Source organism: Orcinus orca, chromosome 12 (genome assembly GCF_937001465.1).
Source record: "Orcinus orca chromosome 12, mOrcOrc1.1, whole genome shotgun sequence".
NCBI lineage: Eukaryota > Metazoa > Chordata > Mammalia > Artiodactyla > Delphinidae > Orcinus > Orcinus orca.
Window position 1 is genome coordinate 75,780,955 of NC_064570.1, and position 21,436 is coordinate 75,802,390.

General features: G+C 38.8%; 1 protein-coding gene across 1 annotated transcript in view; it reads right to left on the reverse strand.

Annotated features, from left to right (window-relative positions):
- Positions 1 to 902: 902 nt before the first annotated feature.
- The window catches only part of MEI4 (meiotic double-stranded break formation protein 4), a 200,821-nt gene continuing 180,287 nt past the window's right edge, over positions 903 to 21,436 (reverse strand). The window contains exon 4 of the mRNA XM_049695361.1: positions 903 to 1,470. Coding sequence (XP_049551318.1) covers positions 1,201 to 1,470 — 270 coding nt within the window. The 3' untranslated portion in view covers positions 903 to 1,200. The remainder of the gene's footprint in view (positions 1,471 to 21,436) is intronic.

Sequence of the window (21,436 nt, forward strand, 5' to 3'; positions counted from 1 at the left end):
TGTGTCAGATAATGATACGATTTTCTATAAATTGTTTTTTAATACCAATGACATTCAGGAATGGTAATTAACTTATATACAATATCACATACAATTAATAAAGCAAATTTGTATTTGTTGTGCCTTAAATTGCACTATAGGAAAGTAAATAATGTGTTCTCATTAAGTTAGTTGGTTATGATTTCAATAATTGAATGAAAGTCAATGAAATTGTGTGACTGGAAAATTCAACGCATATGTTCATAAGTATAAATATACTTTCAATAAATATAAAGTATATTTCTAGACAGATGTTAGACTTAATTACACATAAGAACTACATTTTAACAACAGGAATATTTTATATAATCAACAGAATCGAAACAAACAATTCGTTGAAAACCAAACAACATTTTTAGCAACTAGTACTTTCAAAAGGACTTGACAAATATGTTGATTATATGAAATTAAAGGCCATTAGGTTTACAAATGTTTGTTAAGAACTTTTCTCCTTCTACATTGAGTCCCCTCTAAGACAACAGAAAATTATATAAGTGAAACTATTTAAGAAAGAAAAGTTAAAAAAAAATCTCATTGGGCTTCCCTGGTGGCGCAGTGGTTGAGAGTCCACCTGCCGATGCGGGGGACACGGGTTCGTGCCCTGGTCCGGGAAGATCCCACGTGCTGCGGAGCGGCCGGGCCCATGAGCCATGGCCGCTGAGCCTGCGTGTCCAGAGCCTGTGTTCTGGCAACAGGAGAGGCCACAACAGTGAGAGGCCCATGTACTGCAAAAAAAAAAAAAAAAAAAAATCTCATTTATAACCACTTATTTTAAATGCTCTGTTGATAAAGTAACAAAACATAAGATCTCTTCTGTTACCTTTTAGCATCTATTACATGAAAATCTTTTAAAATCTCATTTTTTAATAAAAGACAATTAATGGTCCATTTTAGAGAATAACAGAGCTAGACTGTATTGAGTAACATATTGTAAGGTATCGTTCCGTAAGAATAAGGAGGGCATTCTCAACTGAAACTGGCTGATTTTAGTATAGAAATATGACTAATAATCTTTTATACACAATTTAAGACTATTAAATTGAATTAATTATATTTAGAGATGCATTTAAAATGCTCATTTAAAAATATTCTTGAAAATCTGTTAAGCACAAGATCTTCAATAATTTCAACTTTAGTATGCTTCTGATATTTGGTAAATTGCTAAGGAAGTGAGTTATTTTCAACAGTTCCTATCTCTACTGAGTTCAAGAGGGTGCCCAGTCTCCATAAATAAAAAGTAAATAAAGGAAATGCATCAGAGAGTTGCAAAATAGTTTCATCATGCTTCTGAAGAAATTTCTTGATTTCTTGGTCCTCATGCCCCATTTTTGAAGCGTTGCCTTCTTCGGTTTCCTTGTGAAGAAGTTGTTCCAGAACGCAGAAAACAGAGAAAATATTTTCGTAGCGTGTCACGTCGTAACTGGCTTGCACCTACAGATAAACAACAAACTAATGAGAACCTACTGTATAGCACAGGGAACTCTACTCAGTGCTCTGTAGTGACCTAAATGAGAAGGAAATCCAAAAAAGAGGGGATATATGTATATGTATAGCTGATTCACTTTGCTTTACAGTATAAACTAATACAATGTTGCACAATACTGTAAAGCAACTGTACTCCAATTAAAAAAAAAAACTCCTTTAAAAAAATATTGGTTGTAGCTCAGATCAGCAAAAGCCAAATAAAGAGATCAAATTTTTGAACAAAAAGTAAAATACTTGGCTTATTTAACACCTTCTATCTTCCCGTTCCTCTGATTGGAGTGGGGGGAGAGAGATCAAAAGAGAACATTTCCTCTTCCAATCTTGGTGAATGACTTTTTCTTCTCATGGTTTGCAAAGTTCTGAATCCTTTCTCTGCGGTGCTGCTATAATTCGTTACTGAGATGAATCTGCGAATACTCAGCAGAGAGTCTAACACACAACAAATCTTGTGTGTTGAATTCAATGTTTCACCAAAGACTTCCAATACTCCTGTCAATGATAACAAAAGGCTCTTTGGCGGTAGGATTTTAGGAACATGTTTCGAAGTGTAACTCAGTCCTAAAGCAGTTAGGGTTATGACCTGTAAGCGACTAGATGTGATCTCATCCTGAGACTACACAAACTGGGGAAAGGAGGATTAGATTGTGTGGAATCAGATAGATGGTCATGAGAAGAAATGCAGATGTTTCTTGTACAAATTATTTGGCCTAGATGGCTGAAAGTGAGAAAAATCAAAGCAAGGCCTAAAAAGTGCACAGTGGAAAGCAGAACATGAGGGGATACAGGAAGCATGTAAAGATATAAACTGGCTTTATCATTTGCTTATTAAGAAATATGTTGGAAACATTCCAACAAATTTATCCACTGTAATAACACATAAATGAAGAAACATTCTGTTAGAGCCCAGAGGAATTATCTTCAACAAGGTTGTCTGATGAAAGAATAAAACATATACAGATAACTGGTACTTTCATTTTCTTGACTGAGGTATAATTGACATTACATTATATTAGTTTCATGTGTACAATGTAATGATTCAATATTTGTATATGCTGCAAAATGATCATCAAAATAAGTCCATTTAAAATCCATCAGCCTACATAGTTACAAAATTTTTCTTGTGATATTTTAAGATTGACTCTCCTAGCCACTTTCAAACATGCAATACAGTATTACTAACTATAGTCATCATGTTGTATATTACATCCCCATGACTTATTCATTTTGTAATGAAATCTACACCTTGTGACTCCCTTCACCCATTTTGCCCCCTAACCTCACCTCAGGCAACCCCCAATCTGTTTCCCATATCCAGGAGCTCAGTTGTTTGTTTTTCGGTTTCACATATAAAAGAGATCACACAGTAATTATCTTTTACTATTTGACTTATCTCACTTAGCATAATGCCTCAAGGTCCATCCACATGTTGCAAATGGAATGACTTCATTCTTTTTTACAGCTGAATAATAGTCCATTTTACATACATATATATGTGTGTGTGTGTGTGTGTGTGTGTATGTATATATATACCCCACCTTTTCTTTATTCATCCGTCGACAACATTTAGGTTGTTTCCACGTCTTGGCTATTTGGCTGTTGTAAATAATGCTGCAATGGACACGGGTGCAGTGCATATATCTTTTCTAATTAGTGTTTCAAATTAGTTAATACTAATAGAAGTGGAATTGTTGGATCATACAGTAGTTCTATTTTTAATTTTTTGAGGGATCTCCATACTGTTTTCCATAGTGGCTGCACCAGTTTTCATTCCCGCCAGCAGGTGCACAAGGGTTCCCTTTTTCTCTACATCTTCACCATCATTTGTTATTTCTTGTCTTTTTGATAATAACCGTCCTAACAGGTGTAAGGTGATATCTCATTGTGGCTTTAATTTGCATTTCCCTGATGACTAGTGATGTTGGGAATCCTGTCATGTACCTGTTGGCCATGTGTACATCTTCTTTGGAAAAACGTCTATGCAGCTCCTCTGCCCATTTTTTAATTGGATGGTTTTTTGCTATTGAGATATATGAGTTCTTTATATATTTTGGATATTAACCTTTTAACAGGTATATGATTTGCAAACATTTTCTCCCATTCAGTAGGTTGCCTTTTCATTTTGTTGACTTTCTTTGCTTTGCTGAAGCTTTTTAAAAGTTTGAAGTAGCCCCAGGTTGATTTTTGCTTTTGGTGTCAATCCAAAAAATAATTGCCAAGACCAGTGTCAAGGCACTCACTGCCTATGTTTCTTCCAGGAGTTTTATGGGTGTAAAGCAGGCAGAATATGTCTTGGTCCCTTTCCATTTGCTTGGAGAATCTCACTTTGGGCGTGTTTAGCTCTGCTTCCAGGTGGGCTGGGGTTCCCTGTAGTGTCCCATTTCTCTACTTTGTTTGGGACTTTGCTTTTACCAGAATTTATCTGTCTTGGGTTCCACCTTTATCCCAAATGCCTATTCTCATAATATTAATTGGATAAACTCTTTTGCTCCAAGATATTTACATCTCATAGAACATTAACTTGAAATGAACTCCTCCATTTAGAGACAGTATACATTTAACTTACACCCCTTAGCAGCCCTCCAGCTCACCGTGACTCAGATGGCATGTCTGTGGGGGAGGTCTTTCCTGTAGTTCCCGAATTTTATCACACTGGCAGCCGCCTGCTCTGCCTAATCATATGTTCAGACACTTTCTGAAATAGTGCATGAGCTGAATAAAAGCTAAAATAAATGGAATTAAGATGACAGCTGATACCCTTCTACTATATTTTGGTGTAAGCTTTACATTCTCACTGTCAAATTAGACTGAACAGCACCAGTACTGGAAAATCCCCAACACAGATGAAACATACTCACCTGGAAAATGCCCACGTGTTTTGCCTGAACACCTACCAGGAAGACTGAATGAAGCCCAGTACACAAGCATGATGGCTCTGTACATCCAATAGAAAGCTATCAATTTGTCTCTCTATCTGGGTCTTTCTGAACTGAAGGACCCCTGAGAGGCAGCTTCGATAGTCCCATGACTACTTCTTATACCTAATCCCATTTTATACAGTAGGGGACCTTCAGAAGAGGAAATACTTTCCTGGTAGGAAAATCACCATGTATTTTTGTAGGTCACTTTTAGAATTAAATATTTCTTATGATTATTTTTCTATTTCTGAATTGGGCTTGAGAAAGTCAAAGTATCCAAATATTTATTTAAATAGTAAAAAAGAATAATATTTCTTTACATGCTGCAAAATTTTACTTCAAAACTTAGATTATGAAATTAAGGCTATAGACAAATGGTGCCAGTTTCCTAATTGTTGTTTCAGTTGAAATTCAGTCAAGGTTAACTTGATATTTTTATAAAGAAAGACTTATTATCCTTGAAGCAGACGTATCTACTTGCTTACTCCATACCCACTTCTCCCTCATTTTTCATCAACAGAACCCCAGTTTTGTTCAGAATGACAACAGATCAACAAAAAATGTATATTTTCCAGTCTCTCTTAAGGCTAATTCTGGTCAAAGAAATGGAAATATAAGTAACTGGGTGGGGCTTCTGGGAAAGTGCTTTAATAGCAGGCAAAATCTGGTGGAATGCACTTTTGCCTTCTCTCTTCACAATTGGTCCTGCTTGGAACTACACATGTAATGCTTGGAGGTCTAGCAGCCTTGTTGTGAGCCTGAGGATGAAGGCTGCCCATGGATAAGTAGAAAGGGCCAGATTCTGGATGGCATTATGCAGCTCAATATACCCACACAGGATGGCTGTACCTTCCTGCACTGTGCTGGGGCTCCCTTCTTCCATTTTGGTCTTTTAGAATTGGAAGCTTGAGACTTGATCTGGGCAGGAAGGAAGCTCTTAAGTTTCCTTTGTCTTGGAAATGTCTCTGACACAGAAGGGACAGTGATGGCTAAAGGGACAAAAACAGTCACACTCCTTGGCAGCTGGTCATGTAGCAAAAGGACTGTACATGTAAGGTGTGGCTTGCAGTTTGGATGCATATATATAATGCTGAAAAATATGAAAATGTAAATAGTTCACTAAATTCAACACTTTGACAATTTAAGTGTGCTAACCAAGGGCATGCAGAAGTGCAGTCTGACTCTTTCAGAACTAAGCACGCTGCTACGGAAAGGGTAAAAAAAAAGCCACGACATTTTTCTTATTGCTCCGAATGTAAGAGATGAAGGAGAAAACTGGATCGTTAAAGGGCAGAAAACCAAGTCAAAGAGTACAGGTGCATGGCCTAAATGTTCAATTAAATGTTCACGGAATATAATATGCCATTGGCTCAGTATCCCACATGCCAGATTTTATTAGACAGAAGCAATAAGTAAGATACAATTAAGACAAGCAGTTTCTAAAAGAATGAATTCAGCACAGTACTTCAAAGGAAAAGGTCAGTTGTCGACCTGATAATTAAGTGAAAAACTTACCCCTAAGTTTTAATAACTTAGCCTTTTTTATCTACTAGAAGGCAGTAGATTTCAGTCAAGGAGCTGAGGAGGATAAAAGTTAACTCTCTAGCAGCTGTTTACTAAGCAGCTTGCAGCTTCTGAAGCACACGAGAAGATACTGAAAGAGCCCAGTGCGATACTGCACGTGACCATGCTAGCAACCGTGCCCGAGAACAGAGTAGGAGAACCACATGCATATTATATATCATCTATATAAAATATAAATCACACACACACACACAAAATCAATGAACTTATGGTTACAACAGAACCCTGGCAACCTGGGTGCCAGACCCATACCGAGGGAGTATAAGGCAAAAGGCTGATCAGAGCAGAGTGTAGTTAGCTAATTAGGGAAGATTTCCTAGGGATGAATTGTGGGCCAAGGCCCAAAGGGAGTGAGGGGTATAGATGGTGAATCACCTTTTGATCAAAGTGTCAGGTCAAAAAGAATAAAAAGGATTCAATGGATATCAATCCATTTTGCTTTGACAGATAATGGTATAGTTATCTGCCTAAAATGTTGCATCCTAGAGACTGGCTCTAAGAGGCTAATGTCTAATTTGTAGGTAACTTAAATGAAAAATCCTAAACTATTAAAATGACTAGCATTTAGGATCTTGATATTTTGCCATGTTTCCAGTGGGAAGTAGTTTAATCTTTCATTATAAATCTGATTTATACATAAAAGTATCAATGAAAGGAATAGACATAACATAATTTTTTAAAAATCTGCATAATTAGCCTTGTTTAAAGATGATGGTTTTCTCATGAACCAATTTTACCTACTTTTCTCAAATCTGTTTCTTGAGGCTGAATATTATAGAACACAGCACAGGATCACAAATTTTCAAATAAGTATTATCTATTATCATCATCATTATCGTCATCATCATCATCGTTATGTTTTTACCCAAAGTGAAAAAGATATCATCCCTATCCATAAGGTACTTTGAACCTAGAGGAAAGCTACTGGTATTATTCAAGTACTGTACTATGGTCAACTGTTGGGGGCATTTCACGTTCACTGTGAACTGTTCCTGTAGAGATGTGTAAGAACCTGATGATGCACCTTCACCTACTTTCCTCTACCAAGAAAATCCTTCATGAATAGCAATCATCTAGCAGACAATTCCTTTTTGCATAGAAGGGTGGTAACAAGGAACCTAAATGTGAGACAATTATTTTAAAGTCTTTCTGATATGAGAAGGCCCCGAAGTAGGCGTAGGTGTGGGTTAAACACGGCATCTTATAGGAAATAGAAAAAGTTCCAGTTATTTGACTAGTGTGAGGTGAATCAACTTGTTCATCTACTCTAGTGGTAGGTTGGTAAAAATGACCTTCTAAGCAGTACGCCCTTTTGGTGACTAACTCAATAACATCACAGATTAAACCCCAAGTGCTTTAAATTTTATATTTGCACATTTCTCTGGGGAAATCTCCTGTGGTTTGACTCCAATTCATCCCTTTCTTGGTCATCAGAATAGCAGATTGTTGGACATAATAATAAGATAGATCCCACATCAATTTTAATTCTCAAATCTCTTCGTGTAAAGAACAGAGAGTTCCCGATACAGGGACAAAGCATTTCTTCTATGAGATCCCCTGAGTCAACTTGAAGTAGCTTTACCCGGCATCCCCACTGCTTTCTTAGGATCTGTGCCCTTAATTATGGGGTCATCAACCCAACTCAGAGAAATTTTTTCACTACTTTATACCACAATATTAAACTCAGTCTCAGGCTGGAAATGCCTTTCAGGCATTTTGAGAAGCAAACAGATCATTTATTTGTCTGGACTTCCATCACAGTAGTTCTTGACAAAGCAGTACAAACCGGATGACTTTGTTATTATTCTAAGAGTCTATTAAGTGAAAGAGCAGGGCTCACAGACTGGAATAAAAGTAGCTGAATTCATTAAGGATGAATTTAGCTGCGAATACTTAGCACTTTATGACGTTATGTTTCTGCCTGCCTCACGCGCGCCTCCTCTCTTGCTTCAGTCCTGTTACAAGCACTGGTTGGGTACCTGCAAATGCCAGACCCCACCGTGAGTGCTGAGAACGCAGAGGTGAATAGGACAGGATCCCTACCTGTAGGAGAGCTCCTCGCACGCCTCTAGGGAGACAAAGAAGTAGAAAATAATGGCAATGCAGAGTGCGTGCATGCTGTACGGGCTATAGAGGAACTCTAGAGATAGCTGAGTCACCTGTGTGAGACGACGCTGAAGGGCAGGAAATGAGTTAGTCGTGAACGATCACCCTGTAGGCTCAGCTCCTGCTGGATGGGATGGCAGGATTCTTTTGCAGAGGTGACTTGAAAGTTATCGTCAGCACAGGCCAACACGTGTTTGGCTTCCACCACAGGGCTCTCAGTCTCTGGTCGTTCAGTATGCGCTGGGGCAAGGGAGCAGCAGAGAGCTTAAAGGGGGAGTTGGGAGGTGTCAGCATTCTCTGCAACAGCTCACTCGGCACAGACCCCACCTCTCAGCCTTCTTTAAGGCAGTGGAACCAGACCCATCTGACTGGTACGTGCAGTCAAAGGCCAAGTCAGGCCTATATGTTAAGAAAATCTTACAGACTGTGTTTGGTTCCATGAGGTCTATGGTTACTTTCATGCCTGACACTTATCTTCCTGAAGGAAGGCACGGAGAACAAGAGAAATGACGGAAGTATAATTCGTCATTATTATACCTTACAGCAGAGAGAATGCACCGCTTCACTAAGTGAAGCCACTACCGCCATGCAGTTCAGACACCGCGTGAGTAGAAGAAATCAGAGCTGGTGAAATGTCTGATATATATTAGAAACAGAGATCCAGATGGCCGTTATTTATGGCAAACACACGTCCAAATAGCCGGTGGGGATAAAATCAACAAGAAACTTTCCTCTTTAGGACTCTAAATAAGACTATCCAAGACAGCATCAAAACCTGCGCAACCAGGCAGAAGGCAGAAACCAGATTTGCTGGAGTAGAATCGATGACCACCCAGACTAAAAAAGAATCTAGAGGCTGCTTAGCTAAGCGTTGATAAATGTGCCAAAGTAAGCAAGAAATGTAGATAAATTTTTAAGAGCACTGGATCCAAAGCCTAAGATTAGTGACAACAGGGGGTGGACTCATAAGTGACCAGATCTTTTCCAATACTTTTGTTTGGAAACTGAAAGGTAACTTTGGCCTCAGATAAATCTACTAATTATCTCCCAAAGCACAACTGAACGGGGTTGTATTTACAGAAATTAAAAGCCAACACATTTGTCCCTTTTTCTTCCTGTTTTAAACATGTGTCACCACTGATTCAATGAAATCATTTTATCAGAACTTGCTTTCAAAGGCTAAGTGAAACTGCACAGCACCCAGGAAAGTCTGGAAACACAAAAGAGAAAAAACTGAATGTTTTCATGAACACTTATTGACATAGAGACTGTGTCTGTAGCAAAGTGAGTACTGCATTTCTTGTTCTTTTGTTCTTTTTTAAAAATCAACTGACCACCATTTCTCTTTTTTTAAAAATCAGATTTTTTGAGATATAATTGACATACAGTAAAATTTACCCTTTTTAAAGTGTTTGGTATCATGAATTTGATAACTTACTTTTAAGAACAAAGAAATGTCATAATAGAAGTAATCTTTGAATAAAAGAAAAAGCAATCATGCTATAGTCATGTGATATTGTTTAACAACATTTTAAATGTTTTGCTAACTTCTACTTGATTTATTAAAATATATATAAAACATTTAGTGTTTTTTTTACTACTATATGAAATACTTCTATAACCATGATTATAATAACTATAATTTGTTACTTGAAGATACTCTAGAGAATTTTTTTAAAAGAAAAGATCCATATGCAATGCAGAAGGTTTAGGACAAGGCACTAGACTTCCAACTATGAGACAGTTGTCTGGTTTGACTATTTTCATTACCTTTGTGCTGAGAGGCTGCTGGGGAAACTTATGTGTTACAAAAGTGCTAAGCGGTTCTACAGAAAGCTTTGGTATGTTAGTGCTGGTGAAAGTCGCTACCTGATGACAAATGTAAAGAAAGGAATATAGAACCAGAGGACCTAACCTTCCGTGTCTCTTTCAAAGACCATCTCTTCAGTAGCTACAGCCAACCATATGCTGAGATGGAAATTATACAAAGATGACTAGAAGTATGGCTTCATATCCTTTAGGCATCACGGTTCAAGGTAGAATTACATATGGGAATAAGCATAATACAATGGGATGTATATTGTAAGAGTGTTCTTGTATTTGCATTGCTCCTGGATGAGTTACAGTCAAAAACATGAAGAATGCTCTCAGCACATAATCTCAATGGAGAATGCTAAATGCCTCTGTTTTAAACTAGCAATGGCTTACAAGGAAAATTAAATACGTTATGGGGAATTAACTTAAATGCACTGAAAATAAAACAAGTGGGAGAACTCAGTATACATATATTAATATACAGGTTATACAAGTGTTTCTCATCTTTTTTAGATACATGTTCCAAAATGAAAATCAAGTATTCTGAGGAGTACCCACATTTGTAAGACAGATCAGTTACTTTGCTTAACCAGTACTGTATGGACTTGGTTATATGCTTTATAAGCAATTATTTTCAGGAAAAAAAAAAAACGTTCCCAAGTAAGTTGACTATCATTGGTTAATTTCAAAGAAATGTTTAAAATAAACGCTGACCACATTTTAAATGTAACTGTATTTGTTTCTGAATTTTACTCTGAAATTACAATAAATTTTACCTTTTTTAGAAACTAAACTATGCCGCTAACATTAGAAAAGTGATTGATTCTTTATTCAAACTTAACCCCAAAATGTAATATCTGGATCTGATATAAAAATGACATTAAAACTTTAAGATGATATATTTCACTAATGAAACCAAAAAACTCTCCAAATACTTCAAGAAAGTGGCTTCAGCAATGAAAAATGAATATTTCGTTCAAAAACTTTTTCGTACTCTAATTTATAATGTAAGGAAATACAGCAGTTTCTTGTAAAATGTTCCACTTCGGGGGAATAAGAAGCCAACTTCTCCGGATGTCTAACTTCCAGACATTAGGTATCTTGGAATTTGCAGACCCTGAGACAGTGAAATGTCCACTAGGAGACAGTTCCTGGTGGACTGTGCAGTGACTCTGCAGGAGGGTCTCGGGTCCTCACTCAGATCCTCTCAACTCACTTCAGGGGCTCATTCTGAAGGTAACAAGGACAGAGGAGGAAGTCCTGCTAGAGGAAAGCAAAAGAAGTGAGAACTGACAGCAAAGGAACAACTATAAAACTCAGACTGGGTCTTCTAGAATGGAAAAGGAGCTCCGTATGCTTGAATGTGCCTCCAAGGACATAACTAACACTGCACAATTCAAAAGCAGATGATGGGTATGACAAATGTATAAATGATGCTTGATTCATTCAGTTTAATAAATTGAATTTACTATAGCATTCCATTAAAATGTTAAAGTTTAAAAAGTATCTTATTCATGTGGGAAATTTTCTTATGCAGAATAGTTAATTTTTGTAGTGATTTTAGAAGACGTGATGTACCATCAAATAACGTTACTTATTTTAGCATAACTAATATGTTCCTGAGCATTACCCACAGAAAATTACTACAAAATAGTTTTTCTTGGCAAGTATACTAGAAAGTTTAGTAGCGGTGTCTTTTCAAAGATACACTGCGTTTTAAGAAAACTCAGAGAGGAGGCGGAGGGGAAGATGGCAGAAGAGTAATACGCGGAGATCACCTTCCTCCCCAAGATACACCAGAAATACATCTACACGTGGAACAACTCCTACAGGACACCTACTGAACGCTGGCAGAAGACCTCAGACCTCCCAAAACACAAGAAACCCCCCACGTACCTGGGTAGGGCAAAAGAAAAAACAGAGACAAAATAATAGGGACTGTACCTGCACCAGTGGGAGGGAGCCGTGAAGGAGGAAAGGTTTCCACACACTAGGAAGCCCCTTCGCGGGCGGAGACTGTGGGTGGCGGAAGGGGAAGCTTCGGCGCCGTGGAGGAGAGCACAGCAACGGGGTGCAGAGGGCAAAGCGGGGAGATTCCCGCACAGAGGATCGGTGTCGACTGGCACTCACCAGCCCGAGAGGCCTGTCTGCTCGCCCGCCGGGTCGGGCGGGGCTCGGAGCTGAGGCTCGGGCTTCGGTCGGAGCGCAGGGAGAGGACTGGGGTTGGCGGCGTGAACACAGCCTGCAGGGGGTTAGTGCGCCACGGCTAGCTGGGAGGGAGTCCAGGGAAAAGTCTGGACCTGCCAAAGAGGCAAGAGACTTTTTCTTCTTTGTTTCCTGGTGCGCGAGGAGAGGGGATTAAGAGCGCTGCTTAAAGGAGCTCCAGAGACGGGCGCGAGCTGCGGCTAAAAGCACGGACCCCAGAGACGGGCGGGAGACGCTAAGGCTGCTGCTGCCGCCACCAAGGGGCCTGTGTGCGAGCACAGGTCACTCTCCACACCCCTCTTCTGGGGCGCCTGTGCAGCCCGCCACAGCCAGGGTCCCGGGATCCAGGGACAACGCCCCCGGGAGAACGCACGGCATGCCTCAGGCTGGTGCAACGTCATGCTGGTCTCTGCTGCCGCAGGCTCGCCCCTCAGGCCGTGACCCTCCCTCCCCCAGGCCTGAGTGAGCCACAGCCCCCGAATCAGCGGCTCCTTTAACCCCGTCCTGTCTGAGCAAACAACAGACACCCTCCAGCGACCTACATGCAGAGGCAGGGCCAAATCCAAAGCTGAGCCCCTGGGAGCTGTGAGAACAAAGAAAAAGGGAACTCTCTCCCAGCAGCCTCAGAAGCAGCGGATTAAAGCTCCACAATCAACTTGATGTACCTGCATCTCTGGAATACCTGAATAGACAACCAATCATCCCAAATTGAGGAGGTGGACTTTGAGAGCAAGATTTATGATTTTTTCCCCTCTTCCTCTTTTTGTGAGTGTGTATGTGTATGCTTCTGTGTGAGATTTTGTTGTATAGCTTTGCTTCCACCATTTGTCCTAGGGTTCTATCCTTCCTTTTTTTTCTTAATAATTTTTTTTATTTTAATAACTTTATTATATTTTATCTTTATTTTATTTTACTTTATCTTCTTTCTTTCTCTCTTTCCTTCCCTCCTTCCTTCCTTTCTTCCTCCCTCCCTCCTTTCTATCTTTCTTTCTACTTCTACTAATTCTTTCTTTCTACTTTTTCTCCCTTTTATTCTGAGCCGTGTGGATGAAAGGCTCTTGGTGCTGCACTCAGGAGTCAGTGCTGTGCCTCTGAGGTGGGAGAGCCAACTTCAGGACACGGGTCCACAAGAGACCTCCCAGCTCCACATAATATCAAACGGCGAAAATCTCCCAGAGATCTCCATCTCAACACCAGCACCCAACTTCACTCAACGACCAGCAAGCTACAGTGCTGGACACCCTATGCCAAACAACTAGCAAAACAGGAACACAACCCCACCCATTAGAAGAGAGGCTGCCTAAAATCATAATAAGTCCACAGACACCCCAAAACACACCACCAGACGTGGACCTGCCCACCAGAGAGACAAGATCCAGCCTCATCCACCACAACACAGGCACTAGTCCCCTCCACAAGGAAGCCTACACAACCCACTGAACCAACCTTAGCCACTGGGGACAGACATCAAAAACAACGGGAACTACGAACCTGCAGCCTGCAAAAAGGAGACCCCAAACACAGTAAGATAAGCAAAATGAGAAGACAGAAAAACACACAGCAGATGAAGGAGCAAGATAAAAACCCACCAGACCTAACAACTGAAGAGGAAATAGGAAATCTACCTGAAAAAGAATTCAGAATAATGATAGTGAAGATGATCCAAAATCTTGGAAATAGAATGGACAAAATGCAAGAAACATTAACAAGGACCTAGACGAACTAAAGATGAAACAAACAATGATGAACAACACAATAAATGAAATTTAAAATACTCTAGATGGGATCAAGAACAGAATAACTGAGGCAGAAGAACGGATAAGTGACCTGGAAGATAAAATAGTGGAAGTAACTACTGCAGAGCAGAATACAGAAGAAAAGAATGAAAAGAACTGAGGATAGTCTCAGAGACCTCTGGGACAACATTAAACGCACCAACATTCGAATTATAGGGGTCCCAGAAGAAGAAGACAAAAAGAAAGGGACTGAGAAAATATTTGAAGAGATTATGGTTGAAAACTTCCCTAATATGGTAAAGGAAATAGTTAATCAAGTCCAGGAAGCACAGAGAGTCCTATACAGGATAAATCCAAGGAGAAATACGCCAAGACACATATTAATCAAACTGTCAAAAATTAAATACAAAGAAAACGTATTAAAAGCAGCAAGGGAAAAACAACAAATAACACACAAGGGAATCCCCATAAGGTTAACAGCTGATATGTCAGCAGAAACTCTGCAAGCCAGAAGAGAATGGCAGGACATACTGAAAGTGATGAAGGAGAAAAACCTGAAACCAAGATTACTCTACCCAGCAAGGATCTCATTCAGATTTGATGGAGAAATTAAAACCTTTACAGACAAGCAAAAGCTGAGAGAGTTCAGCACCACCAAAACAGCTTTACAACAAATGTTAAAGGAACTTTTCTAGGCAAGAAACACAAGAAAAAGACCTACAATAACGAACCCATAACAATTAAGAAAATGGTAATAGGAACATACATATCGATAATTACCTTAAAATTAAATGGACTAAATGCTGCCACCAAAAGACACAGATTGGCTGAATGGATACAAAAACAAGACCCATATATATGCTGTCTACAAGAGTCCCACTTCAGACCTAGAGACACATACAGACTGAAAGTAAGGGGATGGAAAAAGATATTTCATGAAAATGGAAACCAAAAGAAAGCTGGAGTAGCAATTCTCATATCAGAAAAAATAGACTTTAAAATAAAGACTATTAGAAGAGACAAAGAAGGACACTACATAATGATCAAGGGATCGATCCAACAAGAAGATATAACAATTGTAAATATTTATGCACCCAACATAGGAGCACCTCAGTACATAAGGCAAATACTAACAGCCATAAAAGGGGAAATGGACAGTAACACATTCATAGTAGGGGACTTTAACACCCCACTTTCACCCATGGACAGATCATCCAAAATGAAAATAAATAAGGAAACACAAGCTTTAGATGATACATTAAACAAGATGGACTTAATTGATATTTATAGGACACTCCATCCAAAAACAACAGAATACACGTTTTTCTCAAGTGCTCATGGAACATTCTCCAGGATAGATCATATCTTGGGTCACAAATCAAGCCTTGGTAAATTTAAGAAAATTGAAATTGTATCAAGTATCTTTTCTGACGACAACACCATGAGACTAGATATCAATTACAGGAAAAGATCTGTAAAAAATACAAACACATGGAGGCTAAACAATACACTACTTAATAACGAAGTGATCACTGAAGAAATCAAAGAGGAAATTAAAAAGTACCTAGAAACAAATGAAAATGGAGACATGACAACCCAAAACCTATGGGATGCAGCAAAAGCAGTTCTAAGAGGGAAGTTTATAGCAATACAAGCCCACTTAAGAAACAGGAAACATCTAGAATAAACAACCTAACCTTGCACCTAAAGCAATTAGAGAAAGAAGAACAAAAAAAACCCCCAAAGTTAGCAGAAGGAAAGAAATCATAAAAATCAGATCAGAAATAAATGAAAAAGAAATGAAGGAAACAATAGCAAAGATCAATAAAACTAAAAGCTGGTTCTTTGAGAAGATAAAATAGATAAACCATTAGCCAGACTCAAGAAAAAAAGGGAGAAGACTCAAATCAATAGAATTAGAAACGAAAAAGGAGAAGTAACAACTGACACTGCAGAAATACAAAAGATCACGAGAGATTACTACAAGCAACTCTATGCCAATAAAATAGACAACCTGGAAGAAATGGACAAATTCTTAAAAATGCATAACCTGCCAAGACTGAATCAGGAAGAAATAGAAAATATGAACAGACCAATCACAAGCAGTGAAATTGAAACTGTGATTAAAAATCTTCCAACAAACAAAAGCCCAGGACCAGATGGCTTCACAGGCGAATTCTATCAAACATTTAGAGAAGAGCTAACACCTATCCTTCTCAAACTCTTCCAAAATTACAGCAGCGGGAGGAACACTCCCAAATTCATTCTATGAGGCCACCATCACCTTCATACCAAAACCAGCCCAGGATGTCACAAAGAAAGAAAACTACAGGCCAATATCACTGATGAACATAGATGCAAAAATCCTCAACAAAATACTAGCAAACAGAATCCAACAGCACATTAAAAGGATCATACACCATGATCAAGTGGGGTTTATTCCAGGAATGGAAGGATTCTTCAGTATACACAAATCAATCAATGTGATAAACCATAATAACAAACTGAAGGATTAAAAACCATATGATAATCTCAGTATATGCAGAGAAAGCTTTCAACAAAATTCATCAGCCATTTATGATAAAAACTCTCCAGAAAGTAGGCATAGAGGGAACTTTCCTCAACATAAGAAAGGCCATATATGACAAACGCACAGCCAACATCATCCTCCATGTTGAAAAACTGAAAGCATTTCCACTAAGATCAGGAACAAGACAAGGATGCCCACTCTCACCACTCTTATTCAATATAGTTTTGGAAGTTTTAGCCACAGCAATCAGAGAAGAAAAGGAAATAAAAGGAATCCAAATCGGAAAAGAGGTAAAGCTGTCACTGTTTGCAGATGACATGATACTATATATAGAGAATCCTAAAGATGCTACCAGAAAACTACTAGAGCTAATCAATGAATTTGGTAAAGTTTCAGGATACAAAATTAATGCACAGAAATCTCTGGCATTCCTATATACTAATGATGAAAAATCTGAAAGTGAAATGAAGAAAACACTCCTATTTACCATTGCAACAAAAAGAGTAAAATATCTAGGAATAAACCTACCTAAGGAGACAAAAGACCTGTATGCAGAAAATTATAAGACACTGATGAAAGAAATTAAAGATGATACAAATAGATGGAGAGATATACCATGTTCTTGGATTGGAAGAATCAACATTGTGAAAATGACTCTACTACCCAAAGCAATCTACAGATTCAATGCAATCCCTATCAAACTACCACTGGCATTTCTCACAGAACTACAACAAAAAATTTCACAATATGTATGGAAACACAAAAGACCCCGAATAGCCAAAGCAATCTTGAGAACGAAAAACGGAGCTGGAGGAATCAGGCTCCCTGACTTCGGACTATACTACAAAGCTACAGTAATCAAGACAGTATGGTACTGGCACATAAACAGAAATATAGATCAATGGAACAGGATAGAAAGCCCAGAGATAAACCCACATACATATGGTCACCTTATCTTTGATAAAGGAGGCAAGAATGTACAGTGGAGAAAGGACAGCCTCTTCAATAAGTGGTGCTGGGAAAACTGGACAGGTACATATAAAAGTATGCGATTAGATCACTCCGTAACACCATACACAAAAATAAGTTCAAAATGGATTAAAGACCTAAATGTAAGGCCAGAAACTATCAAACTCTTAGAGGAAAACATAGGCAGAACACTCTATGACATAAATCACAGCAAGATCCTTTTTGACCCACCTCCTAGAGAAATGGAAATAAAAACAAAATTAAACAAATGGGACCTAATGAAATTTCAAAGCTTTTGCACAGCAAAGGAAACGATAAACAAGACCAAAAGAGAACCCTCAGAATGGGAGAAAATATTTGCAAATGAAGCAACTGACAAAGGATTAATTTCCAAAATTTACAAGCAGCTCATTCATGTCAATAACAGAAAACCAAACAACCCAATCCAAAAATGGGCAGAAGACCTAAATAGACATTTCTCCAAAGAAGATATAGAGACTGCCAACAAACACATGAAGGAATGCTCAACATCATTAATTATTAGGGAAATGGAAATCAAATTTACAATGAGATATAATCTCACACCAGTTAGAATGGCCATCATCAAAAAATCTAGAAACAATAAATGCTGGAGAGGGTGTGGAGAAAAGGGAACACTCTTGCACTGCTGGTGGGAATGTGAATTGGTACAGCCACTATGGAGAACAGTATGGAGGTTCCTTAAAAAACTACAAATAGAACTACCATATGACCCAGCAATCCCACTACTGGGTATATACCCTGAGAAAACCATAATTCAAAGAGTCATGTACCAAAATGTTCATTGCAGCTCTATTTACAATAGCCCGGAGATGGAAACAACCTAAGTGCCCATCATCGGATGAATGGATAAAGAAGATGTGGCACATATATACAATGGAATATTACTCAGCCATAAAAAGAAACGAAATTGAGCTATTTGTATTGAGGTGGATAGACCTAGAGTCTGTCATACAGGGTGAAGTAAGTCAGAAAGAGAAAGACAAATACTGTATGCTAACACATATATATGGAATTTAAGAAAAGAAAAAATGTCATGAAGAACCTAGGGGTAAGACAGGAATAAAGACACAGACCTACTAGAGAATGGACTTGAGGATATGGGGAGGGGGAAGGGTAAGCTGTGACAAAGCGAGAGAGAGGCATGGACATATATACACTACCAAACGTAAGGTAGATAGCTAGTGGGAAGCAGCCGCATAGCACAGGGAGATCAGCTCGGTACTTTGTGACTGCCTGGAGAGGTGGGATAGGGAGGGTGGGAGGGAGTGAGACGCAAGAGGGAAGAGATATGGGAACATATGTATATGTATAACTGATTCACTTTGTTATAAAGCAGAAACTAACACACCATTGTAAAGCAATTATACCCCAATAAAGATGTTAAAACAACAACAAAAAAGAAAACTCAGAGATACCGTATGCTAACTCATATATATGGAATCTGAAAAAAAAAAAAAAAGTCATGAAGAACCTAGGGGCAAGATGGCAAATAAAGACGCAGACATATAGAATGGACTTGAGGACACAGGGAGGGGGAAGGGTAAGGTGGGACAAAGTGAGAGAGTGTCATGGACATATATTCACTACCAAATATAAAAGAGATAGCTAGTGGGAAGCAGCCGCATAGCACAGGGAGATCAGCTCGGCGCTTTGTGACCACCTAGAGTGGTGGGATAGGGAGGGTGGGAGGGAGGGAGACACAAGAGGGAAGAGATATGGGAACATATGTATATGTATAAGTGATTCACTTTGTTATAAAGCAGAAACTAACACACCATTGTAAAGCAATTTTACCCCAATAAAGATGTTTAAAAAAAAAGAAAACTCAGATACCGTATGCTAACACATATACATGGAATCTAAAAAAAAAAAAAAAAAAAGGGTCATGAAGAACCTAGGGGCAAGATGGGAATAAAGACGCAGACATATAGAATGGTCTTGAGGACACGGGGAGGGGAAAGGGTAAGCTGTGACAAAGTGAGAGAGTGGCATGGACATATATACACTACCAAACATAAAATAGTTAGCTAGTGGGAAGCAGCCACATAGCACAGGGAGATGAGCTTGGTGCTTTGTGACCACCTAGAGCGGTGGGATAGGGAAGGTGGGAGGGAGGGAGATGCAAGAGGGAAGAGATATGGGGACATATGTTTATGTACAACTGATTCACTTCGTTATAAAGCAGAAACTAACACACCATTGTAAAGCAATTATACTCCAATAAAGATGTTAAAAAAAAGAAAACTCAGAGAAAGAGTACCCAAACTATATACACAACTTATTTTAGAAAAATTGTGTGCGTATACACGTACACGCCTACGTATGTTTATATGTGTGTATACAATTGCATATAATTAATATGGACATAAATACTTATTTTAATGATTCATAAGTATGTATATAATATCTTTGCAGTAATAATGTTTTATATACATAGTCTTCAAGCAATTACCTTGAAGGAAAAACCTGCATCGGCTTCCATTAAATAAGAACTTTGGTTTAAAGGTATATTATTTTTCATAAAAGTGTAGGAAAAAAAGTTCAGTAAGCACATATTATATAATGAAGCATTTGTCTGATCTGTGTCCTTGGAATATCCTGAGTGTCTTTGTTATTCATGGTGGGCCCTTGGCTCCTACTTGACATTATGCTAATGAGATGAGTCAGTATAGGGGTTGGTCACCTGCAACACCAACCATGTAATCAAAAGATTGAGGCTTTGAGCCAGCCTGACCTCTGGGGAGCGGGGATACTGGGGACTGAGTTCAGTCATGTGGCTACTCATTCAATCAGTCACAGCTACATAAGGAAGTCCAATAAAAACTCTGGAAAATGATGCTGAGTGGAACTTCCTGGTTGGTGAACACACTGATATAGCTGGAGGGCGCCGCACCCTGATTCCAGGAGGGGAGGGCACGTAAGTTCTATGCTTAGGACCCTCCCAGACCTCACACTGTGTGTCTCTTCATTAGGCTGATCCTGATCTGTACCTTTTATAATTAGTGTAATACTTTCCTGAGTTCTGTGAGTCATTCTGTTAAATTATCAAGCCAAGGGGGGAGTAGGAACTCGCCCACATATGTAGCCAGTTGGTCAGAAGTGCAGACCCCTGAACCAGTGGCTGGCACCTGAAATGAGGGCAGTCTTGTTGGAGACTGTGTCTGTACCCTGTGAAGTCTGCACTGAGTCCAGGTGGCTAAGCATCAGAACTGAACTGATCTGGAAGACACCAGTCTGTCTTGAAGTTGAGGCAAGTTACACGAAGGTATTCAAAAGGTCTAAGAAGTCACAAGAATATAAAACAAATTGCCCAAGATTTCTTCCTCATCTTTCACACTTGTTTTTACTGAGTATAACATATAATGGTATATTAGTTTCAGGTGTACAACATCATAATTCAGTATCTGTATATATGTGAAATGGTCGCCACAATAAGTCTAGTTAACATCCATCACCACCATACAGTTACAAATGTTTTTTTCCTTCTGATGAGGACTTTTAAGATTTACTGTCTTAGCAATCTTCAAATATGCAATACAGTATTATTAACCATAGTTACCATGCTGTACATTACATCCTCATGACATGTATTTTATAACTAGAAGTCTGTACCTTTTGACCACCTTAACCAATTTCACCCATCCCCACCCCCCTGGCCTGTTGTATCTATGAGCTTGTTTTTTTTGGTTTGCTTATTCTGTTACCATCCATCGCCATACAGTTGACCCCCTTCACCCATTTTGCCCACTCCTAACCCCCTTCCCCTCTGATAACCACTAATCTGATCTCTGTATCTATGAGTTTGTTTTTTTTTGTTTGTTTTGTTCTTTTAGATTCCACATGAGTGAAATCATACACATTTCACTTAATATAATACCTTCAAGGTCCATCCATGTTGTGGAATATGGCAGGGCTTCATTCTTTTTAATGGCTGAGTAGTATTCCATTGTATTCAAATACCACATCTTTATCCGCTCATCATCCATCAGTGAACACCTAGGTTGTTTCCA